Here is a 26795-nt window from a genome sequence, read left to right as displayed (position 1 = left end):
AGCTGTAGTGAAATAAAAGTCACCGTGAAAAGAAAAAGTTCCGTTGAGCAGCTAGTTAAGCGTGGAAAAAAACAAACTCCTCATTCAGCAAACACTCATCGCTGTATTTCATTTGTGAGTGTCGCAGTACTTCAGACATCTACAACATTAGCGGAATACGGAAATAGACTTTATTCAACTGAAACCATGTGATTTGGGGTTGGTAAACAATTTCCAAAGTACGAAAGCAAAAAAAAATGTTCAGTTCACAGAATGCAGCGGCTGGTTTCTGTGTTGTTTTGGGGCCTTTTTGATAACTTTTATACATATATTTCTAAACCTGTCTGTCATGGCCTTCCCTACTTTTGAGCCCAGATGGTTAGCAAAGGCCTAAAACCGCACCATAGTCAGTATTTTGCTCCAATAATTCCGTGTTTTGTAAAAAAGGCACTCATTTTAGCACCAACATGGATAGGTGGATGCATAGCTTTTTGCTTTCACTTAAGTAAAAGTGAAACTCTCTGTTTACATATAGGGGTCCACAGGAAGTACATTGTATATGTTACATTCAGCTGCTTCATTGCAAACACCACTTCCGCCCCCCCAAAAAATAAAGGCTGATGTCGGCAAAAGTCTCTTTCTCGCTCCAACTCCACTCCACGGAGCAAGAAGTGTGTACACACAGTGGATTTAATAGTCGTTTAGAGGGCTTGTGTGAAAGTCAAACACTTTTTCCACCATCCAAAGAAAGATCCATCACTCACATTTGTTTATTTTAGGCAAAAAGACCCCGGTCACCGTCTCCATGTGTCTGTGGTGGGGGAGAGTTGGAGGGAGGGACGGTGGAAAGAACTGTGGCGGACGTGTTTACAAAGGTTTGAAAAAACATTTTGGGGTGATCCAAGGTTTATTGATGACTGTGTGTGTACCACTGGAGAAATGTCGCCTGAATTGACCGGATCGGCGCCTGCTTTATACGCTGGTGTTAGTGGAATAAAAGAGATTCAGTTGTCAGCTGAGAGCAGAACCAGAGCAGATAAGAGGCTGATAAGACGCGTCAGTGAGCTGCCTTTGTGGCCCACAGACCCAGGAGTGTGGCTCCCATCTTTTTCTATCTCATTATTTATCTCCCCTCCGAGCTAAAGCGGAGCAGGGTGAGGCTCCACAAACACGGAGACAGACCTATAAACCACACAAAGCAGCCCATGGCCCTCAGCTTTGTGCTCTGATTGGCTCCCGTTGGAGCCCCAACTTGTGATTGGCCGTGACCGTTTCAGAAGAGGCACGTTTAATCCTCTCCACACTCTCTGTGGGTGCGCTCAGGTCTTTGAGCTCATAAATCAGTCTGGCCTGGGTGGTAAAGTCATCACGTCCTTGTGCGTGCACTCTGCTTGTTAGCACCCCCTGTTCATGCAGCGTGATGGCGCGGAGGGGCCGTGGCTCATAAAGACCACACATTTGATGTGCGCTGATCTTATTTCAGACTTAAGTGCCAGTTGATTTGTGAACGTGGACTCACTTACCAACACTGGAGGCATGGACAAGTTCTCTATGTCAGGAGCTACATACGTCAGATACAGTAAATAGCAACATGCCTCCAAACGTAAAGCGTGTACGAGGGGTGGAGGAAAATGCCACTCACTACGCAGCTGTCATCTTCCAGGAACCTTTGTGAGAACTAGCTAAAATATAGAGATGACTGAGCTACAGCCACAAACCGGAGGGAAGCCAGAATGTCTGTCTATTACTCAGAGTTGGAGGAAGGGTCAAAATCTGTGTCAAATATAAGGGATGTGGTCCTCCTCGATGAGCAATTTAAAGTTACACTCCCACCAAGTTTTTAGATATTTTCCTTTCCCTTTCCCTTTTGCCAAGTGTTTCTCTAGGTTTGATCTATCTATCTATCTATCTATCTAGCTATCTATCTATCTATCTATCTATCTATCTATCTGTCTGTCTGTCTGTCTGTCTGTCTGTCTGTCTGTCTATCTATCTAGCTATCTAACTATCCATCCATCCATCTATCTGTCTGTCTGTCTGTCTGTCTGTCTGTCTGTCTGTCTGTCTGTCTGTCTGTCTGTCTGTCTGTCTATCTATCTATCTATCTGTCTGTCTGTCTGTCTGTCTGTCTGTCTGTCTGTCTATCTATCTATCTATCTGTCTGTCTGTCTGTCTGTCTGTCTGTCTATCTATCTATCTATCCATCCGTCCAACCATCCATCCATCCATCCGTCTGTCTATCTATCTATCTATCTATTGGTCTCCATCCATCTATCATCTATCTATCCATCTACCTATCGCTATCATTTATCTGTCTATCCATCTATCTATCTGTCTGTCTGTCTGTCTATCTATCTATCTATCTATCTATCATCTATCTCTCTGTCTATGTCCAAATTTCTACCCATCTCTACTTCCCTCCCTCCATCCATCCACCCATGTACCTCAATCTCTGTATTTTCTGCATTTCTTTATTTCATACCTTATTTCTCCGTTTTGATAAATATAGACTGTGCAGCTGTTAGTTTGCTAATTCAAAAAGTAAGAATTAATGAACAGCATTGCTTATGAGCATCACATGATGATCTTGTATTCCAAAAACTGGACATGCAGCTTGTCATTCAAGCGAGCTGGAGTCTCAAAACACCTTTAAATCTGTCTTTAACCAAGCTGTTGAGGAACGAGCGTGACCTCAGAGCGGACTGGGGTCACATGAAGCATCCAGCTTTAGCTATATTTGGAAAACAACATCCAACAAGTCCCTGCTGAGCGAGCCTACTGTAAAGTCGATGGCATAGTGATGAAGTTTTCCTGCCGTCACCCATGGTGGTCTTCACCGCTTTTCTCTTGCCGTTGCAAACATACTGGACCATGTTGTGTTCAGGGATCTTCTGTTTGCACTGCCTGCCACAATGCAGCATTTTATCCCAGGGTATCACATTTTTAAGGGAGGGATTAAAAGAACTTAGCGCAGCTGGGTACGCAGGAGTCGTAGCACCGGAGAGGATGTTAGGATTACACACCGGCCTGCTACTTCTTAAAACATCTCGGCCAATGTGGCAACTGCTCTGAGTGGAGTGTTGTTCTGTCTCCAGCTGAGAAGAGAGTTATAAATCCTCAGCTGTGACATCATTGTTTGTGTGTTTAGAGAATACCCTGGAGGAAAGCGCGAGAATTCTGTCACCAGAGCTTCCACACTCGAGTCTTTTTCTGGACACAAACAAAGAGGCGACTTCTGTTTGTGAGTAAAAAGATGAATGGAATGGATTCAATGACGTCAACAAAGAAAGTTGAAGGAAGTCCAGCACCTTTTTTTTACACGTGATTAAACCTCTTTTTTTTCTTTTCTTCAGTGAAACAAACCAGAGCAAGTCCTATTACCAAGTGGGTTGTCGAGATCAGAGAGAGGACGAACTGGAATGATCAAACAGACAGATGAAGGTTTCCTGAAAATAAAAAATAACCTGACTTGATATTGTGTTGAAGAGAGCCAGGACTGAGTGAGTGTTAAGGTGGGTAAAACAACATAAGTTAGCACATTACCAGTGCTTATAAAATGAAGCTAAATAAACAATAAAAATATAGCTGTTTAACAATTTTGTGAACATGTAGAGTCGATTTCAAGCAGCACAGAGAGTCACAGATGACTCAAGATATTCTAAAAGTTACCCAGGAATCTGCAGAATTCAGGTGACAGAACTGAAACCACATTAGAAATACAACTTTTAAGCTCATGAGAACTCATTCCTTGAGAGCAGGCCAGCTGGAGGTGAGTCAAAACACTGTCAAGCGCTTGCCAAGTCAGCACCGGTGCGCCTCCCGCTGAGGTGCGATGAGATTTCACAACTGAAGGAAAGCACACAACTGTAGCTCCTGACACCTATTTGTAATATGTCTGCCTCTGCGCACTGGACTCGGGTCCAAACTTGCAGCAGGAGACACTTGGGCTGCAGCCCATGTTTTGCACACATGATAGCATGATTTGAATCCAATTAGAGGCAAAAGAACAAAGTAATCTTGCCATTCTCTGGAAGACGAAACAAGCTATTGAAAGGCTTTCATCACACGGTGGGTGCCAAGTGAAGCAGGTGTCTGAGAAGCCTAACAAGCTTTTTTCCACGCACCCCTATAGAGGACGAGCCTCACTCCTGACCGGCCTGCTACATTCATCCCATCCTTGGAATTAATTCACGGCCCGGACCAGGAAAAAGTTTAATAGCGGTCGGGGGGAGCGACGGCGGAGGGACAATGTGCTTGGATATGAGTGCGCAACCCTCCCCTGCCGAGGGAAACTGTGTCATAATGCCGGGCTGCTTTTATGATTCAAATGGAGCCTATTGTCTCTGTAAGCGAGCGGCTCCGCTCCGTGCCACAGAACAACCAACGCTCTATGTGCCCGCTGCACAAAATAGGCCCACGGCAATTGGTGGAGGACTTGTAGAGTTTGGGGCGTGCGCACGGTCGGGATGCCCTGCAAACCCAATTTACTGCCCCACCTTTGTTCATGAAGCGCAGAGCAAGCCAGCTCAGGACTGGATGCCTTCCAGCCTGCAGACATGATGCAAAGAGGACGCAGCACAACAACACCGTGTTGTGCTGATGCAGCAGTAAATCTGAGGGGGAAATGAGTACAATAAGTAGCCTTGATACAGTCGGTTAGTAAGTGTTATTGCAGCTGCATCAGTGCATTGTCAGTGTTATTACCTGACAACCCATTTCTCTGAGTTTATGTTGATAGAATCCCACCTGCATTAAAGATTAGTTATTACACAGTCATAAATGAGACTAAACTGGTGGCCCATTCAGTCTTGGAGATCTCCAAACATTCCCATGCCAGAGTGACCATCCTATCACCTCATTTGATCGATCAGTTTGTTTGTTTTATTGCTTATAAATTGGTGCTGAACAAAGTTTTGTATTATCCTTTGTGGATTCAAAAAAAATTTAAGTTAATAATTCATCTTCACTTTTCTGTTGTTGCATTGTTTTCTAATATATTGGCTTGTGGTTTTGTTTATGTACATCCTATCTATATTTTACTACGAGGAAATATTAGGAATACTAGGAAATATTCAAATGTTTTTGTCTGTTAATGTTTAATCAGACTTTTTAGTCGGAGATGATCCTATTTTTTTTCCTGTGTTACAGTGTCATTATTTTTGCTCCGTCGGTTTAAATACATGCAGAGACAATAGACTTCAATTTTCATAACTATATGAACACAGCTGAAATCATGAATTGGCTTCATTGTCGAGGGACAGTGTGGAGGGGTGCGGGTGTCTGGGGAGGGAGCGAGCGAGCGAGGGAGAGAGAGAGAGCGAGAGGGGCGGAGTGAGTTCGGACTGGGACCAGCTCGGGAAGGAAAAGTTTTTTCACAAGTTTTTGGAGGCGAAGCGAGACTGAGAGCAGCCGTGGACGAGCTGCGGAGGACAACAAGACGCGACCCGGGAGGCGACTGCGCTCTCCGGCTGACTTGATGCGCGAGTCCCCTTCTTTTCTATGACCACTTTTCAAAGGATGTATTGCGACTGAAAGCCCGCATTCAAGTGCTGGAAACTATTCCACCGAAATGGAAGGGAATATCCCATGGATTATTTTGGCTTTTCTGTCGTCGTTGCATCTCTGCGAAGGTGAGTTTTGAACGGAATTGGAGAATGACGGAAGGGCATGTCCGGGCCAATCCGATGTCCGTTACTTCTCTCGTGGTTATAGTGTTTTTCAAGTGCGCTTTGTGTGAAAAATATATATTTAAAAAAAACCTAATTATAGTTAAAAAAAAAGCTAACTTCAATTAAAGAGCCAACCTATATATATATATATATATATATATATATATATATATATATATATATATATATATATATATATATATATAAACATTTACGCGAATATATATATATATATATATATATATTCGCGTAAATGTTTCTATTCCTACGTGGTCATGCAACAGTTGTTAGACCCTACTTTGTCTGTGAGTGAAATAAATAAAGCATGATAAAGATGCAGCTCACTTTTTTTTTCATTCATTTTCAAATCTGCATCTCTGAGTCTTGTCTTTGTCAAGCTTATCATTGCTGAGAAAACACCAAGCATGTCAGAGTTTTAGGGCCCTAATTGGCTTTTTCTTCCCAGCTAGATTTGAAGGGCCGTATCTGCTTCAGTATGTAAACACTGATTTTTCATGTTTTCACAGGATACCATTGCCTGGATAAAAACAGACCTTGTGAGAATGGGGCGACTTGCGTAGAATCACCATTTCGCTGCATGTAAGTGGGGTTTCTATGATCATGAATGTGTTAATACGCAAGTGGTCTTTGTATGTAAATGTGATGGCAAGAGCAGAGTGACACTCAACAATAGGATGGAAGCCAAGTCTCATCCTCCCAGTTTTGTCTACATCCTATTCCTTTAACAAAGTGATGAAAGATGTTACAAATGGATTTGGCTGGCACAGGTGAGCGGCTGCAAGACTCGGCTTGTTTGGTGCTCCTCTGTGCACCTGTTGGAGTTCTTCCTCGGGGCGGAAATCACTGCATCTGACAGTCTGAGCCGGGTTTTTCTTCTGTCATCGTGCCGTCACGTACGAGACGGTTCAGTGGGGATGAAGAGACCTGCTTGCTCGTGGGCATTCTGGAGCTCTCACATCTTTTGACTGTGATAAGGCTTTTGTTTTTCAGATAGTTTGGGGCGGGGGTTGGGGAGCCTTCACAATAGTTTCGGATGCCCTACAGTGAAGAGCCTGGAGGTATTTGGTTCTGTTTTTCAAATGCGTCATGCCACATGCCTAATGGCAGTACAGTTGACAAAACAATACTAGGGAGCCAGCTGTTACCTCCAGGATTAACATCAATCCAAGGCTCTTACCACCAAGACTTTTTCACTTTTTATGCATTTAGGATGCAGTCTGGATGAAAACAAAATAGCCAATGTGTAACTTGAGGTGCGTGCGGCTAGACTTTCAAACGCCCACGTTTCATCAATCATTTGCTGCGGCTGTGGGACGGGTGTCATTAAGTTAGTCAATGTATAATGATACTTGGGCAGTATCTCCAACTGTTTTCAGCAAAGCAAACAATCCGTTTTGATCTCTTGATCCGAGGGTGGATCTGTGTGTCGCTGTCCTGACTCATGATAACACACAGGCAATGAAATAAATGTCATTTTCTGGTGAAATAAAAGAGCTGGTAGTGGCTTACATGGGAAGAGTGGAACCTCAGAAGAGTGGTCAGACCAGTCCTGAACAGAGGTGAGCAGTGAAGCCGCCTCTCCCCTCCCCTTGGGAATCCATGAAAACTCTAGATCCAGAGGAGTAGAATACATCCTTTCTTTCCCCAGATACTGGACTGTAACATGGCACCTGCACAGCAGTATAGAGGGAGAGTGAACGCCACATATGAAGCTAGAAAAACACGTTTTGGTGGAGCAGGAGTGGATAGCGATAGCTCCCAAACAACAGTTTTAAGATTTTCATATTGGCGTTTCAAGATGTATTTGTCTGGAGGCTAGTAAGCAACTGGTATTGTTATCGTCACTGATACCGACGGATTGTTTGTCGTATTCGCTCAAAAAGTCCAATCTGTTGGAAGGTGTTGTCCTCTTTTGAATACGTGTTTTGTTGCAATTTTACCTGTGAGCATCTGTTCATTTTAAAGCAGGTTGTGGGTGAGAAAGTTTTCCAAAACTGTTTTATGAACTTTGCGGTGTTTAACTGTCGCGTTTCAGATGTTAGCATCTCAGGGTGGCCACGTTCCAGGTGAGCAGTCAGGAAGTCCATAGGCCCTTCGGCATCACCCGTAGTTTAAAACGGGCCACAGCCTCAAAGGCCGGAGGAGAGATAATTAGGCAGATTGAGAGGGTGTCATTCAGAGGGGATCCAGCTGGAGGAGTCGGACTGGGGGCAGGGTGGGGGTAAAGGGAGGCTGAGTAGGATGGAGGGAGGGGAAGAGTGTGGGGACGGGAGGGGAGGGGGCAGCGTAGAGGACAGCTGGTGGATGTTGTGATGGTAATCCAGTGAAGTCACATCTTGACAAAGGGGAAAGCATAGGGCCAGGTGCTGCCATTGAGCCGCCAGCCGCCCCCACACTGGGAGAGACGGGGTTGTAGCGGAATGAAGACGGTGGCGACTGCGTACGGACACATCCTGTGTCTCTTCCCGAGACACAGCAGTGCGAAAAAAAATATGGACGGCGGCCAGCGGGCGACAACAGAAGTTCTGTTTGTTATGAATGTGTTGACCTTGTCCCAAGTAGCTGAGTTAAGATAATATTTTGAAGGACGCAATGGTGACCCTTAAAAGTGGAATTCTTGGGAGGTTTAAATCCAGGGCCTAAGCAGAACAATCCACGGTGGATAAATCGCACCAGGTTTTACATCTCATAAGGAAGGGTTTTATATCCCAAAGGTCTGTTTCGGACTTTCCAAGCACAGAGCAACAGCGGGGTTCTGATGAGAGACAGGTGAAGGTTTGACTTTGAAGGGTTTGAAATGAATTCAAGATCTGGAAATAGGCTCACATGCCAAAGCAGATATTTACTGACAGGCTGTAACAAAAGGACAGATCACAATGTTGAGTTTGCGCCGAGCACCTCAGGCTGGTGTTTTCTTTGGCATTTTACGGTGGATTAAGAAGGAATGCTTAGTGAGATTCCTCGTGTCCCACTGGTGCTTTCAGGTTATTGTCCATACCGTTTACCCAGGTCGTCCCCTGCAGGAATGTCTTAAACAAAGGCGTTGAAATTGGTATGTCAGAGTGACTTGTTTGATTGACAAATAGCTGTGCGAGACACGACATGTTATGGACAGTTGTGGACCAAGAGGCGACACCAATGCACTGTGGATAACTTGGGTTTATTTTCCTTTCTTTTAACTGAGGGTCATGATAGCAGACAGGGAGTTATGGTTCCCAGGCCCCGTCACAGGAAGTAGAGCCTTCTGACCTTTCGGCTACTTGCTGTCCTCTCAGCTGAAACATCCCATTAAGTGGCAGCACAAGCATTAGTCACTTTTTTTGTGTGAAAACTAATGGCTGCAAAGCCTGAGCATATGGGCTTTCTGGATCATGCTATAGCCATGACGGGTACATTTTGTTAAATATAACAGCAAGATTGGATTCTCTTGCAACACAGCTTGGATCCGCTCCTCTGCCTTTCATCGCAGTGTGTTTTCACTTTGTAGGGGAACTAAAACAAGCTATTGCAGTCAGTGTTTCATGCAAGAACGGGGATGGGATCATTTAGATTTTGATTTCAAAGTCTACCACTGAAATCTGCTTTAGTTTAGTCGCCTGGGTGGGGTTTTTGTGGTTGATTCCAATGTTGACTGTTTCCAAAGACCTCGGCCCTCGGATTCATGTTATGTGGTTACGTGTGCGTGTGGTGCTATTTGAAAAATGTCTGTGTGAAAAGCTGTTGGAGGAGACTCGGTCTAGCGCTGTTGGAAGGTTGTGTTAACCTACTGTAGATGTGCTCTCACAGTCTTTATGATCAATGCTATGAATACCATCCTCCAAAAACGCAAACTTTGCAATTATGGTTTTGGACCCTCCAGATGAGTGTATTATGTGGATCTGTTGGTCTTGCTTATGCACTTTGTTTTCTCCATATTCTCAAACTGTCCCTGAAAAAAAAAACTCTCTCCCATTCTGACTTTCGCTCACTGTGGGTTACTGTTGCCAGGCTACAGCCTCGGCCTGTTGGGCCATGGAAGCCCGGGCCTGAAAGACTAGCTGTTTGGGTCACTGCTCCCCCCTCCCCTCCCCTCCAAACACATTCATACAAAGGAGTTCTGACTACTTTAGCTCTTTTATTTGGGCCACAAAACCCTCCCCAACCCCCAATCTGGCTCTTCGCTGAGAAAGTGAGAGCCAAGCTGGGTAGACCGGAGCCGAAGAGGCTGCTGGAAGGAGGGGGGTGTGGATAGTCTCCTGTTGGCAGTGTGGTGTCAGTATGGATTCCCAGAGGAGGGAAGCTGGTTCATGGTTGCTTCTGGAAGGGAAGGAGCGATTGAAAAAAAGAGCACGATCTCTGTCTCTGGATTTTGCCTTGAGTCAAAATTTCATTCATGGCGCCCTTCCTCTGCACTAGGAAATGGTTCTAGGCCAGAAAGACTTCTTTATGTTTGTTGCTTTGATGCACATGAACCGTGTCAGAGATTACTGACTCTTTGTTCACAGGTGAGCCACCCTTTGACCCCTGGCAGAGTGGCTACCATTGTGTCGGAGGGGATGAGCTCAGGTTACCCAGCTTCGTTGACCCGTAGAGCAGGAAAACGGGCATTAGGTTTCAGGGACAAGACTTGCTCTTGAAACGAGTTTGACTCCATTTGACTGTGTCCTGAAGTGATGAACTAATCTATCTGTTTTTCTTTCTCTCTAACTTTCTCAGGTGAACTGTGTAAGTTTTCCTCCTGTGTTTAGGACTGCAGTGTTCAGTGCATGCGTTTGCTTTGTTCCAGTGGTGTCATTGTTCAAGTTGTCTTTTAAAGATCAGCCAATGCATGCGTTTTTTTTTTTTTGGTGTGAGAAGTTTGTGTGTGTGTGTGTTGGTTTTCAAGGCCAGTGCCACGGCCACAACATCAAAGTTGTTTTGTCTTGCTAATGCCAGACAAGCAGAGGTGCACTGACAGATGTGAAGGGACGCGCAGGGTCAGAGCTGCAGTTGGCAAAATCCCTCAAACCTGTTGACACAGAGCGATTACGCTCTCTGACAATCCAGCCGCTGCACTCAAAAGACCTCCTCCTCATCTGCTGCATTCTCTTCCTCAAAGGTCAGAAGTCGGCACTAGATATGACCCGGGGGCCCGTTGCACAACGGCACCCTGCACCTGCCCTCCGTATCCGTCTCACAAAAATGACAGGCCTTTGGGCAATGGCAAAGTTTTCAGCCTTGGGTTCTCATAGACAAGGTTGTAAAGAGTCTGATAAGGCTCCTCCCGGGTTTACCTGGACAAACTTGTGCTCTGTCTGCGCTCTGATAACGCCTCTGTGTTATGGGAGAAGCATGTGAGCAATGAATGAGGTCTAGACAGAGATATGTGTGTTTTGGCTGGTTGTTCAATGCTCTCTTCTTTACCAATTACAGGACTAAAACAATGGTTTTATTTGTGTTTCGGCCCATATTTTTATCATCAGTGGTTCCACAGTAGTGGGGAAACAGACCCGGGATATTCTGAAAGATGATGTTCTGTTTCCTTTCTTTGGCTTTCCTCTCTACTGGTACTATTTTCACAAGACATCCCCTCCGACAGAGTCGCTCCTCCCATCTCCCAGTAGCCTGAGTGACATTATCATCACAATCAGACTGGGAACCTCTGACATCTGACCTTTAAGCGCCTGAGCGAGGGGGGGGCTTTAGAGGGAAAGCCAAGCCGGCATTTAAGGGGGTGAGGGGGCTCAGATGTAGATGCTGTAATAACAGCAGAAATAGTTGGACTTGCTTCCCAAATGTAGTATTTAAAAAGATGTTTTGGAAAAAATCTGAACTTAAAATTCAGTCAAATCGGAGGGGGTCCCATTGTTGACTGTGCCTCGGGGTTCGTCTCCTGTGAAACACAAGAGATAGCCTGAGGCCAAACCAAAACCCAGATGCCTTGTCATCAGCATCAAACAGTTTGAAGAGGGGGCTTCACCCCAGCCAGAGGCTTGTGTGGAGTCAGGTTCCAATCTCTAATGAGTGAGCTCTAAACATGTCCCCAATGAAGTGGTAAGAAACAGATACTCTGACATGGGAAGTTCAGCTGAGGACAATTAAACACTTGGGCTGACATCCGTCCCAGTTTTCTGGATCCATATTCTTTAGCAGTTTCCAGGCAGCTGTTTCTGGGTGTGTTCATATGGGAAAGCTGAGGTGTGGAAAGTATCTGGCAGGGGAAATGAAAAGGTTTGCGGCTGCCCACGTGTCACAAATCACTAAAAGCAGTGATATTCCACCCAGCAGAGTGCCAGTAACCACACGGCACAATCCGACCCGTAAATGATTGTCATGGCACGACAGTATTTGGTTCTGAGCCTGAAGTGTGCTGAGAAATTACCGAATGCTTGTGCTGCAGCAGTTTTTCCTGCGCCGACTTCCAAGCTAGACTATATCAATTTGGCCCAGTTGGATATGGAATGTTGCAGCTCTCTTCTACATACCAGAGCGTCTAACCTCTCCTGCCTTGCAGGACAAAAGACATACTAATGCTTGTCTGTGAATTGTGTCTGTCCAGATGTCGGCCTGGTTTTATCGGCCCTGTGTGTCAGTACCAAGATCCGTGCCATCGATCGCCGTGTCTCAATGGAGCTGCCTGCAAGAGTCAAGTGATAAATCGGATCCCTCAGTACAGCTGCGTGTGTCAGAGAGGGTTTCGAGGTACAACCTTTTCGTACTATTTTACATTTAAAAAATATATTTCTATTTTTGAATGTGAGTGATTTTTCCATCTGCAGGTCAAGACTGCTCCCTCATCGACGCCTGTGCCACAAGCCCCTGTGCCAATGGCGCCCGCTGTGCGAACTGGAATAACCACTACAACTGCTCCTGCCCGCCTGGATTCCAGGGGAAAAACTGCCGCAATGACATTGACGAGTGCCGCAAACCCGGCACATGCCTCAACGCCGGCCTCTGTATCAACACGCATGGCTCCTTCCGCTGCCAATGTCCACCTGGATACAGTGGACGCACCTGCGAGGTGTCCACGCTACCCTGCGCCCCGTCTCAGTGCCTCAATGGAGGAACCTGCCGCCAGACCAGCGACCATTCCTACGAGTGCGCTTGCCTGCCAGGTACCAGCTGACACAGTCCAGAGCCAGCGAGTATACTTTCCCCCGGAGTAATGTGTGATTACCTTCTCTGTCCTATGTCAAATTCCTGCCGTCTATTTATAGAACATAACAGTCGATGAGCTGGTGGGAAAAGTGAAGGGGGCAACCCAGTCTGGGTTCTGTTACACGCTACTCTCTTCACAACACAAGTCATTTGCTTTATGGTCTTTCGGGTTTTCCCACTGGGGAACAGACAGGAAATGTCTCTTGCCAAAAAGGAAGTCATTGAAACTGTGAGATTATAAAACAAGCAAACACTGCCGGGAGTGCAAACATCTCAAGTGGACAGGAGTCAGTGCTTTTGCTGGCATCGTATGGGAACTATTTGGAAAGATGTAAACAATCAGCCACCTAGTGGAGCTTTTTGACTTCTCCCCTCTGCAGTGTGGGGAATTAATCTTCAAGTATTCAGACCAGTGTTTTCAGCGTGTTCTTCCTGCCGACTAGTTTCTTCATCTCTACATCTCTTTTCTTAGGATTTGAGGGTCACAACTGCGAGAATAATGTGGACGACTGTCCCGGCCACAAGTGTATGAACGGAGGAATTTGTGTCGACGGAGTGAACACCTACAATTGCCAGTGCCCTCCGGAGTGGACAGGTAAAGCCGTTTTCTGTCGTAGACCTTACCCTTGGAAAACACAACTGACATGTTCGACACGTAACGCCAGGTCAGTACTGCGCTGAGGACGTCAACGAGTGCCTCATGCAACCCAACGCCTGCCACAATGGGGGGACTTGCTTCAACGCGATCGGGAGTCACACTTGTGTTTGCGTGAACGGCTGGACCGGAGACGACTGCAGCGAGAACATCGATGACTGCGCTAACGCCGTTTGCTTCAACGGCGCCACGTGTCACGACCGTGTGGCGTCCTTCTTCTGCCAGTGTCCAGTCGGAAAAACAGGTATGTTTGACTTGAGGTTTCCCGGCGTATTGGTGGTTGACGTTTTTTGTTTGGCTCCCCAGGTTTGCTGTGTCACCTAGAGGATGCATGCGTGAGCAACCCATGCAATGAAGGCGCGGTGTGCGACACCAATCCGCTGAACGGCCGCGCTATATGCACGTGCCCCGCTGGTTTTGTCGGAGGAGCGTGCAATCAGGATATGGACGAGTGTTCCATCGGTACATCTGGCCCTCACCTGCCTCCACTAAATCATGAGAATTCGGTGACACCATTTGTCGTCCCGCAGGTGCCAACCCGTGTGAGCACTTTGGCAAGTGCATGAACACGGAGGGCTCCTTCCAGTGTCAGTGCGGCAGAGGCTACGCAGGTCCACGGTGCGAGATTGACATCAACGAGTGTCTGTCTATGCCGTGCCAGAACGACGCCACCTGCCTGGATCGCATCGGAGAGTTTACCTGCATCTGCATGCCAGGTATACACAGCCGAGTCGCACGCTCAACAATGAAACCCTTCCATTCAAGCCGTTTTGTTAAACTTGACCTTGTGACGAATCGTCGTGGAGACCGCCGCTGCGCCAGACTAGACTATTATGCAATACACAATATTGTCTTAGACACGGCCGCTATAGAGCTCCGCCCTCAGTCTACTGTAAAAGCCGACAGTGTGTTAGTGCAGACTGATGGTGTAGCCACAAAACAGGGAGAAACTCTCACGCACAGTCCTACATGTATCCTGGGGTTTGGGAACTATACAAATTAGAGCTGGGAGTCGGGTCTATAGGACTGGATGTGAGAGAGTGTGAGCTGTTAGGGGGAGTAGTGTGCTGTGAATAGTAATGAGTTGTAGAGTGGTGGGAATAGAGCAGAACAATAGGGCCCCTCTGTGCTCCACTTTGCACCCCTCATACACTCAGAGTAGGGAAAGAGGCCTTTTCCCAGAGCCTCTGCCCCTCCCCCTTGGGTTCCAGAGACAGGCCCTTCCTCTTCATTCTCCTCATCATCAGCCTGGCGAAGCTCACGCAGAGCGACTGATTATTACCGATTCCACGCTCTCCTCTCCACTCTGCTCCGAAACTCTCGCGCCGCAATGGAGCGCCTCTTTTTATTTGGGTAGCACATGCGCCTGTTCAACAGGAGAGTTATGTGGCCTTCACTTCTGTAACGCCAGTGTCACAAACCAAAACTTCTGCCTGTGTTCTAGGGTACATGGGGACCTACTGTGAAGTCGACATAGACGATTGTGAGAGCAATCCGTGTGTGAATGACGGCATCTGCCGGGACATGGTCAATGGCTTCACCTGCACCTGCCAGCCAGGTAAGGATCCTGTTGTCGAGCTCAACTGTGTGGCAGCAAGGGAAGAATACAAAAAGTTTAAATGCCCTTCAGAACCGGACACAGACAGGCCAGCCTCGCCACGTAAAAAAAAAGACCCCAAAAAGGCTGCCTATCCTTTCCCCCGGACAAAGACACTATTGTGACCCTACTCCCCTCCTCGGTGGAATGTGGAAGGGACAGCAGTCTCCCTCATCCTGCCCTGGTTGTGGGGGGGAACAGCAGTCCTGCTAATGAGATTCTTTTCCAGGTCCGCAATTTACATCTGGGACAGACGTCCCCCCCCCCCACCCTCCTCTCCACCTCCCATCTAGCTATTGAGTCAGTGGAGCTGATGTAGGAAGGGGAGAGGGGGGTTCCCGCAAGAGAAAACAATCCCACTGTCTCCTCTGCACCCTCCTTCCAGTAGCCCAAACCCTAACCCACAGCCCATCCTCGCATTGTTAGTCAACTGAGCAGTGTGCTACCAATTCACCCTGTCTGGGCACTTTGCCCGCAGATTACAAGCCTGCGGAGTTTCTCAAGCTTCTCAGGCACACTATCATCTTTACTGCTTTTCTAGTCACTATTGAGGCGTACACAAAGATGGCCGCCGCATATGCCGCGCTGACTTGCTACTGTTGAACCTCTTTGTCACGCCACTTGCTCGGTTAAACAAGTTAAATCCAGATGTCACTTTAGCAAGCTCATGACCCTTGCTGTCAGGGGTCAAAATGTCCGCTACCACTGGACCCTCTCTCTGACCTCCCACCTCTGTGTTTGTATGTCCCAGGGTTTACTGGCACCATGTGTCAGATCGACATCGACGAGTGTGCCAGTACGCCTTGCCAGAATGGAGCCAAATGCTACGACCGGCCCAATGGGTTTGAGTGCCGGTGTGCTGAAGGTATGACTGCTATATAGTTGATATTACTTGGGTGGGGAGTAGTGGATGTTCAGGGGAACACCGCGAGACAAAGGAAACCACTTGTTGAAGGTTGTTTGGTCTATGAGAATCTGGGGGTCAGCTATGCCTCTGGACGTCTGCTGGCCAAGCAGACTGACTTGAGGCCCCTAATCCCCCCTCTTTCGCAAAGATCATGGGGTCACTAAGGACCAGCAGTTGCCAAGAAAAGATCCTCGGGTATCAGCCGGACATCTGCTCCTCTTCACACCACCTTATGCCATCTTGATGCTTTCATTCCTTCGCATGAAATCCAACTATGGCCGACAAAGAAAGCTTATCAAGCTACAGTAGAGTGCTGTGTGTTTAAGGACTCTGATATTTAACAGGTTTTGTTGGACTTTAGCCTGTGAAGGAGCCTGCTTTTATTGTTTCATTCGCCAGCTGCTTGATATTCCCTGTGTTTGTGGGCCCCTTCTGTTGAGTGAAGTGGCACTGTTTGACGTGGTGCAGCCTATTGTTCCCGCTGCTGCGGAGAACAAAAGCAGGACTGGGAGGGCTGTGTAGAGCTGTTCTTTACTGCTTTGCCCAACTCAGCACTGATCCATGGACAGACCACACAAACCAACCTTCACTCGCCCATCACACAGACACTTGTTGGCCTGGAAACCACAGTGATCACAAGCCCCGGCTGTAAAAGCCTTTATACGGCACAGACAGAAGAAAGCTCGCTGTAATGGCTCGTGTATTGTTGAAGGGAAAGCAAGGAAACAGAAATAAAAAGGTTGTGCACCTAAGAGTGGATCACTTCCTTAGATCAGGGTCAGGCTCAGTTGCTTGTGCTAAGATTAGCAATAGCTTAGGTTTATACTGGACAAGTATAAGATGAGCTGAAGAGTTTTTGTGGTCTCACTTTTCAAATAAAGAGAGTGTTTTATAGCTTAACGCTGTGTTTATGATCAGATTTAGAGTGGAGTAAATGCCACTTGATATGCACCACTGCATGTCTTTTCTTGAAATGAAAACATGTAATCGAAATGCAAATTCTAGGTTGTAACAACCAGTTTTCAGTAAGTTTGGATCCCAACGAAGACCTGTTTTTTTATGTATTTATATATATATATATATATATATATATATATAGATGTTGGTGGTGATAACTAAACACAGATTTTTGACCCAGATCTGTGACAAATTTTCATGTCAGGATATGAAGGCACGCTGTGTGAGAGCAACATCAACAACTGTCAGCCCGACCCATGTCACCATGGCACCTGCATCGACGGCATCGCCAGCTACACCTGCAACTGTGACGCGGGCTACACCGGCTACCGCTGTGAAAACCAGCTCAACGAGTGCCACAGCAATCCCTGCCAGAACGGAGGCAAGTGTGTGGACCTGGTCAACAAGTACATCTGCCAGTGCCAACACGGGACCTCAGGTAGGACAAAAAGCGGATGAGAACGTTGCAGGGTGCATGATAACTGATAAAGTGAGTTTGGCTTTGTTTATTTATATATATTTCCTGTCGACACAGGTCCAAATTGTGAAGTGAACTATGATGACTGCGCCAGCAACCCATGTGACTATGGCATCTGCAAGGATGGCATCAACCGCTATGACTGCGTCTGCAAGCCTGGTTTCACGGGTAAGCTCCGATCTTTTATGTTAAAATGAAACGTATAAATAATAAAATGTTTGTGAATGTTTGTTAGGTCCCAAGTGCAACGTGGAGATCGATGAGTGCTCTTCAAGCCCCTGTCGCAACGGAGGGACCTGTGTGGATGAGGAGAACGGGTTCCACTGTCAGTGTCCGGAGGGGTTCAAACCTCCATACTGTTACTCCCAGGTGGACGAGTGTGGCAGCAGCCCCTGTGTTCACGGTGCATGCAGAGATGACATCAACGGGTGAGAGACACTGACCTCCAACAAGACTGTCATTAAAACATGCTGTTGTTAACGTTCATTCCAACGGACTCCCAGGTATCGCTGTGACTGTGAGCCCGGGTGGGTGGGAAAGAACTGCGACCTGGACAGAAACGACTGCCTACCAAGTCCCTGCCAGAACGCTGGCACGTGTATCGATCAACTGAACGGCTTTACTTGCAAGTGTCGCCAAGGCTTCAGAGGTGAGCTGCAAAACTAGCTTTGCTGCTCTGTCTCCCTCTAGTGGCGGCAGTGTTGTTGCTGTTTTGATGGTAAACGTTGGACTCGTTCACAGGTAACCTGTGTCAGGTGAACATCAACGAGTGTGCGTCCAGTCCGTGCCTGAATAAGGGAACATGTGTGGACGGTGTGGCTAGTTTCACCTGTCTGTGCGAGCTTCCTTATAGTGGGCCCACTTGCGCGGATGTGCTCGCCCCCTGCTCGCCGAACCCTTGTGCGAATCAGGCCACCTGCAAGCACACGCCCGACTACCTGGGTTATCAGTGTAACTGCCAGCAAGGATGGCAAGGTTAGCAATCGCTGGGATTTAGTAGCACAGCATGGAGAAGTGTTGCGTTGAGCTTCATCAGTTCTGTTCCTGCAGGTCAGCTGTGCAACGTGGACATCAACGAATGCATCGCGAACCCCTGCAAGAACCGCGGGACGTGCACCAACACGCTCGGAGGATTCGTGTGCTCGTGCAGAGCCGGATTCACCGGCGTCACATGTGAGACTGATATCAACGACTGCGCCCCCAGTAAGTCACTCAAGATGGCAGCGTGAGAACGCTTTCAGTGCAAGCGTTTTAACGGAGCCCCTTCTTCTCCTCCAGATCCCTGCCTTAATGGTGGCTCTTGCACGGACGGGGTGAACTCCTACCACTGCAGCTGCCTGCTGGGCTTCACCGGCTCGCGATGTGCTTTAGAAATCAACGAGTGCCAAAGCTCGCCGTGTAAAAACGGCGCTACGTGTACGGACTACGTCAACTCCTACACCTGCACCTGTCGCCCTGGTTTCACCGGTATCCACTGTGAAACCAACATCCCAGACTGCACAGAAAGGTTGGTGTTATCACACGCTTCTGACTGGTGCCGCGATCCGAGTTATAATTTGAGTTCTCCGCAGCTCTTGCTTCAACGGCGGGACGTGCACAGATAAGATCAACGGGTACTCCTGCACCTGCCGCTCTGGCTTCACCGGCTCTCACTGCCAGTACGAGGTCAACGAATGCGACTCACAACCCTGCCTCAATGGAGGTGTGTGTCAGGATGCCTTGGAGTCCTTCCGCTGCTCCTGCCCGAAGGGTTACACCGGCACACGCTGTCAGGTATTTTACCTTCACCGCTGAAGTCCCTACATCTTAAAGTACGTTTACTGATCAGCCCCGTGCTTTCTCCAGACCCCCGTCGACTGGTGCCGACGCTCCTCCGCCTGCCAAAATGGAGGACGCTGTCGCCAGAAGGACTCTTCCTTCATCTGCGACTGCACAAACGGCTGGTCTGGCAGATACTGTGACATACCAAGGGTTTCCTGCGAGACCGCCGCCCGCCAAAGAGGTGAGCGCCTCCTGCTGCAGTTGAAAAGAAGTCCCTCCGTATACTGACACTGTCTCTGCAGGATTGCAGACGGATGAGCTCTGCCACCACGGCGGCCACTGCGTCAACACCGGGAGCTCACACTACTGTAAATGCCCCAGCGACTACACTGGCAGCTACTGTGAAAGCCAAGTGGACTACTGCGAGGACAAGCCATGCCGAAATGGCGCCACCTGCAGAGGATATGTGGGCGGATACCAGTGTGACGTAAGTCTACGTCATCTACCAAGGCTGGGGGACTATACCATAACTCATCTTGGAAAAATTCTGAAAATTTATGGTCGAACTCCAGTTGGAAACACCATTCCTCCCTGACCACCAGAGGTCACTGTCCTCTGACTCTGCTGAAAACGAATTAAGTGTTGAAAATAGAACGTACACCTTCTGTTATCGCAGAGGTGAACTGTCATATAATGTCTGAAAATGTTACACTGTTCGTTTGTTGGGGAACTTTTTTTCTTTTTATAATTTTGGGTAGTCTGTTTGTAGCATTAGCCACAAAACTGGTTCTGGTTGAGTAGAGATTGTTCTTAGCTATATTTATGTTTAATTTGCTTTGTTGATAAAGAGTGCACTGTTATAGTTTTCCACACATTGTACTTTTTAAAGTCCCCTTTTGTTTAATATCAAGCTGCTTGTAGTTTCCATTACAGATGAATTTTGGCAACAATCTTTAAAAATGGAGAATATTCAAAGTAGATTTTTTTTTTGGCCATGATGTATTTGCTTTTGGCCCTGGATAAACATGTCTTGTGTCTCCACAGTGTATGCCGGGGTACACTGGTCAGAACTGCGAGATCGAGATCAACGAGTGCCAGTCTCACCCTTGCCAGAACGGAGGAACTTGCATCGACCTTGTTGGGCATTACATCTGCTCGTGCCCCCCTGGCACCCTCGGTATGAACAACAAAGAAAATAGGCCTCCAAATTCTTCCAGGGCTGTTTCTAATAGACATTTTCTCCTGAAGGTGTTCTGTGTGAGATAAATGAGGACGATTGTGCGCCCCCTCTGAGAGCCCGCAGTGCCCCTCCGAAGTGCTTGAACAATGGCACCTGTGTGGACCGAGTCGGCGGATACCGCTGCAACTGTCCTCCGGGATTCACCGGAGAGAGATGTGAGGGAGACATCAATGAGTGCCTCTCAAACCCCTGCATCCCGTCCAACAGTCTCGACTGCATCCAGCAGCCCAATGACTACCAGTGTGTCTGCAAGCCCGGTTTCACAGGTAACCCTTCACGTTCGCGTACCACAAACCCTCCTGGAGTTGTTTAGTAACATCAGCCGTGTTTCAGGTCGGAGGTGCCAAAGCAGGTTCAGCGCTTGCGAGTCTCAACCTTGTCTGAACGGAGGAGCCTGTTCGGTGTCGTCCTCAGCGCCGGGTTACACCTGCACGTGTCAGCTTGTGAGTGCACATTCTCCGGCACGACTTCTGGAAATGGGATGGAAGCATGATCATCATGAGGCTTTGTTTGTGTCCTCAGGGCTACGCTGGTGTCAGCTGTGAAAGAAGCATGTCGTGCCGGGAGCTGTCGTGTTACAACGGTGGCACCTGTGCGCTGACCACTCGGGGCGCGCGATGCACTTGCAAGCAAGGCTACGGCGGCCCTCAGTGTCAGCACCACAGCAACGAAGGCTGTTCTTCTAAACCCTGCTACAATGGAGGCCTGTGCACGGAGGAAACCACGTTCCCTTACTTCCACTGCCAGTGCGCGAGCGGCTGGACGGGCAAGCGGTGCGAGCAGAGCGGCCGGCTCATGAACGTCCCCGCACCGTGCCCCCTCGCCGACTGTCACAGCAAAGCCAGGAACGGCGTTTGCAACAAGGAATGCAACACGCTGGCGTGCCGGTGGGACGGCGGCGACTGCTCTCTGGCCGTCAACCCCTGGGCTCGCTGCGCTGACCCCAACTGCTGGAGGGTTTTCAACAACAGCCAATGCGACGAGTCCTGCAACAACGCAGAGTGTTTGTTCGACAACTACGACTGCACAACAAAGGAGAAAGTCTGCAAGTAAGTTTGGCCTTGCGAATCGCAGCCAAGCAAAAAGATTCATTGTATTTTCTGTCCTCTTTAGTCCCATTTATGAGTCGTACTGCATTGACCACTACGCCAATGGGCGCTGCGACCAAGGCTGCAACAACGAGGAGTGCGGCTGGGATGGGCTGGACTGTGCCATCAAGGTCCCGGAGAACCTGGCCGAAGGTGTTCTGGTGATCATCGTCCGGCTGCCACCGGACGAGCTCTTGCGCACCAGCACGGCGTTCCTCCAGAAGCTGAGCGCCATCCTCCGAACCACCGTCAGGTTTCGGTTGGATCCCAACGGAGAGAAAATGATTCTCCCTTACACGAGAAAAGACGCCCGACTCAAGCGGGAACTGCTGCCGCACAATGAAGTCATTGGGTGAGAATTAGTCAGTCATTGAAAGCATTTCAAGGTTGGTTGTTTTATCAACATGCTTTTTGCTTGCCTTCAGGTCCATTGTGTACCTTGAAATAGACAACCGACTGTGCATAGAGGACTGCTTTGATTCAGCGGAAGGTGTCGCCGAGTACCTGGGAGCCCTCAATGTTCGCGACATGCTACGCTTCCCGTACCCCATCGAAAGAATCGATGGTGAATAGTAACAGATAGATATCAAGAACCTTAACGTTGCTTGTTATAGCTAAAGATTTGTATGTGTTTTTTCCAGTTGAGAGGATGCCAACGGAGACTTGGATGATACCTCAGTGGGCGAGGTTCATCCTGGTGCTTCTAAGCTCGCTTTTCCTCCTGGTCTTCCTGGTGATCGGGATGCTGATCGCACGCAGAAAGAGAGAACACAGCACTCTCTGGTTCCCCGAGGGCTTCTTCCTGAAGAAGGAACCCAGCAGCAACAAGAATCGCAGAGAACCCGTCGGCCAGGATGCTCTGGGACTGAAGTAAGACAGGTTTTAATGCGTCGCTTTAATGCTGAGAAATGTGTTTTCATGAAAGGAAAATCATTTGTTTGATAGGCATATGCCAAAGACTGTGGAGGAGTCTCTCCTCGGTGACCACAGTGACCAGTGGATGGACGCGGACTGTCCTGAACCAAAACGGATGAAGGTGGAGGAGCCAAGTTTGCTGTCAGACAGTGAGGATCCAGTGGACTGTCGGCAGTGGACGCAGCACCACTTGGCCGCTGCCGACATCCGAGTACCCCCCACCATGGCCCTCACTCCCCCTCAAGGAGAGTTTGAGAGCGACTGTATGGACGTGAATGTGCGAGGCCCAGGTTGGTTTCAAGTCCTGCTTTTTCCTTCCACTGTACAAGCATGAAGCTGAATGGTTTCCGTTTCCCAACCAGATGGTTTCACCCCGCTCATGCTGGCTTCGTTCTGCGGCGGCGGCTTGGAGCCCGAGGTTCCGGAGGAGGAAGAGAATGAGGAATGCTCGGCCAACATAATCTCTGACCTGATCTATCAGGGCGCCTCGCTCGCAGCTCAGACCGATCGCACCGGCGAGACCGCGCTCCACCTGGCCGCCCGCTACGCCCGCGCTGACGCCGCCAAGAGGCTGCTGGATGCTGGCGCAGACGCCAATGCTCAGGACAACACTGGGCGAACGCCCTTACACGCCGCTGTGGCGGCAGATGCACAAGGTGTCTTCCAGGTGAGACTCCATTGCTCTCAACGTTCCACCTCCAGGTGTTTAACGGTTGCTTCCTTTAGATTCTCATTCGAAACCGTGCCACCGACCTTGACTCCAGAATGTACGACGGTTCAACCGCCTTAATTCTAGCCGCACGGCTAGCGGTGGAGGGCATGGTGGAGGAGCTCATCACCTGCCATGCGGATGTGAACGCGGTTGATGAATTAGGTGAGTGTCTCTGTTTGATCAAACCTCTATTACTCTGAACACTTTTGTGAAGTCTCACTGTTTGTGTGTTGTTCAGGAAAATCTGCGCTTCACTGGGCTGCTGCGGTAAACAACGTGGACGCCACCCTCGCCCTCCTGAAGAACGGTGCAAACAAGGACATGCAAGACCTGAAGGTTCGCGATCCATCAAGTCTGAATGTTCAAGCGCTTCTACAGTTGTTAACTCCGTCGCTCTTTTGCTTCCAGGAGGAGACGCCTCTGTTCCTAGCCGCCCGTGAGGGCAGCTGCGAGGCGGTCAAAGTGCTGCTGGCTCACTTCGCCAACAGGGAGATCACAGACCATATGGACCGACTGCCGCGGGACATTGCACAGGAGCGCATGCACCACGACATCGTGCAGCTTCTGGACGAGTACCACACAGTCAGGAGTCCCCAGGGTCACGGTGGGGCTGGACTCCACCTGACCGGCGGACACACGCTGTCACCTCTGATGTGTCCCCCCAGCGCCTTTTTGCCCAATCTGAAGAATACTCCGCAGGGAAAGAAGAACCGCCGGCCAGGAGCCAAGGGTTCCGGCATGGCCAGTCAGCACGCCGCCAGTCTGAAGGAGTCGGTGAAGGCCCGCAACAAGAAGCTGACCTTGGACATGCAGAGCGCCTTGCTGGAGAGCTCAGTGACCCTGTCTCCGGTTGACTCGCTGGACTCGCCTCACGGTGGCGCGAGTAACGCCGGCTACATCACCAACCCGACGTCCCCCGTGGCCATGCCATCGCCGGGCCTCTTCCACTCCTCCATGTCGGTTCCAAACACCCCTATGGTGCACAACAGCATGATGGACGGCAGCGGCCCGTTTGCCGTCTCCCTGGCGCAGCTCAACGCCGACCTGGGCGGTGGTGGAATGCCCATGCAGGGTCGCGTCACCATGGCGTCCGACGTCAACCGCGGTTACGTGATGAGCTCGGGCCAGATGGGACTCAACATGGGGTTGGTCAATCCAGTCAGCGTCCCCTTCGACTGGCACAGCCGGCTGCCCCCGGCCTCCCAGTGCGGTCAGCAGGTGGTGAACCTGGTGCAGAGTAGCCAACCAGGTATGCAGCAGCAAAGCATGCTGATGCACCAGCAGCAAATGTACCGGAACGCCATGCTGCAGCCCACCCCAGTCACATCCACCCCCACCATCAGCCCGGTCAAGCTGCCCTCCATCGCCGAGCAGCAGCTTATCAACCACACCATCGGCAGCCAGCAGAACATGGCCCGGATGAGCGCCTCCACTCCGCCGACGCCTCAGACCTCGCAGCCCCCGCCGTCCTTCTTCCAGCAGATGTCGCAACAACCCACTCAGCCATCAGCTCAGCCAGCACAGGCCACCACACCGGCAGCTCAGCCCGCTCAGCCGAGCAGCAGCGCCGCAGGCACGGAGGATTACCCGACCCCGCCCTCTCAGCACAGCTACACCTCCGCACTAGACGCCACACCCAAGCATTACCTCCAGCTACCCAGCGAACACCCCTACCTGACCCCCTCCCCGGAGTCCCCAGAGGCTTGGTCCAGTCCTTCGCCCCACTGTGTTTCCGACTGGTCAGATTCCACGCCAAGCCCGGCCGTGAACGGAACTGCCCAGACCCAAATCACTCAAATCCCAGAGGCCAACGGCAAGATGCAGGTGTTCGCGTGAAGGTCGCCGAGCGGGACGAGGGTTTGAAAGGATCGTGGACCGGCTCGCGGGCCTGTCTGTGCTAATAAGAGTCAGCCTGTTTCCAAGATTTTCATTGGATTTGGACTGGCTTCCTCACAAGGACCGTCTACTGGTGATTCCGCCGAGAAAAACGAGTAAAGGGAAACGTGTGTTGTCTGAGAAAACGTCGGACAATTGAATGAAGTAATTCTGTCACAGATGGACTTATTATTAAAAAAAAAATGTTATATGAAGAAAACCTAGTCTTTCATTTCAAAGACGTTGGAACACTATCCTGAGAACTAACATTTAAACTAGATGAGAGAAAAGTGAAATGTTGAAGGGAATTCTTTAATTTTTATTTATTTTTATTTTTTATCTCTAAACTGTTGGGTTTTTTTTTAGTTGTTCCTGTCCTAGTTTCTCACATTTTTTTTATATGGACCACTTGTGTTTTCTATTTTGCCAGTGTGGCAAGTGATGGTAAAATAATGTTATTTATCACTGAGACCTGATGTCAGAACAGAAAGAGCAAATTTAAACGATATTTATTTGGCCAACCGTGTTGATAAGTAGAACTAGAAAATATCTTTAAGGCAAAAAAAGGTGAGATTAATTTGTGGGACATTTTCAGTTAAAGTATTATGGATAAGAATGTAGATGAGTGTCTGTGAAGCACTTCAAATGACTAGCCTTGTGGGGCGAACGTGGGGCGACATTTCACTACTGTGGGTATTTATATGTATAATGTGAGTGGCATTCAATGGGCCTTTTCTCTAAATGGAATCCATCCATTTCAATACTAGCCCCGTCGCTTCTCCTCTTCTCTTCCATTTCAACAGATTAACCGAGACTTTTTTGTCTTTAAAATCAGCCTGCCACTGCCCTTTTTAGTTGAGGTATTTTTTTGTGTTCTTGTTTGTTTATTTTATACTGTTTAAGTTCGACTGCCACACATTCCTGTTTCAACGTCAGATGTACTAAGCTATGCTTATCAGCTGCTATTTGATATCATTCCTCCTCCTAGACAGACGAGAGCTTTTGAGCAGTGAGACTCCCGGCATCTGGCGACAACTTGGGTCCGGGTGAGTGTCCGGCTGCTGGGCTGTGGCTACTTAGGCCTTGTCACTCCTCAGGGAGGCGTTTTATGGCATGCAGTGGAATTGAAACGGCTGCATTTACAGTAGCTTCCCAGCTGCGACGTCACATCTCATGATTGTAAGGAGAGCCCGAAGGAAGAACACTACTGTGTAGTGCCGCCCCTTTCACTTTCGACAAACTCTTCCATCGCACTGTCGCGGTTTTACCCAACTCTTCAGATCTGCCACTTGTCATGTAACTTGTCTCCATTTATTCTGTTGTGTCAGCTGAGATTTTGGGGGACTCCTTCTTCATAGTAGACCACACAAAGTATTTTGTACAGTTATGTTCCTGCATCTGCTTGTAAATATGTTTGTTCCGGTAGATCTATGTTCAAAAAGTCTTATGCTTCTATAATGATTGTTATGTACTAAAAATGACAAAAATAAAATGTACTTCATTTAGCATTTGAACCTGACTACGTTTTTATTTTGCTGAAGTCACATCTTAGGTTTGTTTATTGCAGCGATCATTGTATATGCAAGACATGAATTAATACCAGGTCAATTCACCTATCTTTTTATGTAATTTAACAAAGGACTTATCAGCCATTCCTCAGATTCTCCTTAGATTTAGATATTTACCGACTAGTTTATGACTCTGTTTCAACAAATTCCCATAGAAAAACACATTAATGGTGAATTTTCCAGCTACGTTTTTATCGCTGCTTTGGCACTTTAAATCCAGTAGAGGGCAGCATTTGTATTTATGAATTTATTTTAAT

General features: G+C 48.5%; 1 protein-coding gene across 1 annotated transcript; it reads left to right on the top strand.

Moving 5' to 3' along the window:
- The first annotated feature begins 5371 nt into the window (after nucleotides 1-5371).
- On the top strand, nucleotides 5372-26456 carry notch3 (notch receptor 3). Its single transcript, XM_053851527.1, has 32 exons — nucleotides 5372-5609; nucleotides 6176-6248; nucleotides 12187-12329; nucleotides 12407-12742; nucleotides 13258-13380; nucleotides 13451-13684; nucleotides 13747-13902; nucleotides 13971-14156; nucleotides 14885-14998; nucleotides 15789-15902; nucleotides 17107-17340; nucleotides 17437-17547; nucleotides 17615-17807; nucleotides 17883-18028; nucleotides 18121-18354; nucleotides 18430-18582; nucleotides 18658-18886; nucleotides 18951-19152; nucleotides 19225-19381; nucleotides 19443-19627; nucleotides 20185-20317; nucleotides 20389-20646; nucleotides 20714-20823; nucleotides 20903-21429; nucleotides 21494-21820; nucleotides 21894-22033; nucleotides 22110-22338; nucleotides 22414-22673; nucleotides 22746-23050; nucleotides 23110-23257; nucleotides 23334-23431; nucleotides 23504-26456. The coding sequence occupies exons 1-32, from the start codon at nucleotides 5549-5551 to the stop codon at nucleotides 24929-24931; spliced, it is 7347 nt and encodes a 2448-aa protein (XP_053707502.1). The 5' UTR covers nucleotides 5372-5548; the 3' UTR covers nucleotides 24932-26456.
- Nucleotides 26457-26795: the final 339 nt, after the last annotated feature.

This window comes from Synchiropus splendidus, chromosome 19, assembly GCF_027744825.2.
Source record: "Synchiropus splendidus isolate RoL2022-P1 chromosome 19, RoL_Sspl_1.0, whole genome shotgun sequence".
NCBI classification, from domain to species: Eukaryota; Metazoa; Chordata; class Actinopteri; order Syngnathiformes; family Callionymidae; genus Synchiropus; species Synchiropus splendidus.
Note: the sequence above shows the minus strand (reverse complement) of the source record. Positions and strands in the feature narration are given on the sequence as shown.

Coding starts and splice junctions, on each gene's coding strand:
- notch3 (XM_053851527.1), top strand. CDS start 5,549: ATGGAAGGGAATATCCCATGGATTATTTTGGCTTTTCTGTCGTCGTTG. Junction 18,887..18,950: donor ATCCCAGACTGCACAGAAAG/GTTGGTGTTATC, acceptor AGTTCTCCGCAG/CTCTTGCTTCAACGGCGGGA. Junction 23,051..23,109: donor ATGCACAAGGTGTCTTCCAG/GTGAGACTCCAT, acceptor TGCTTCCTTTAG/ATTCTCATTCGAAACCGTGC.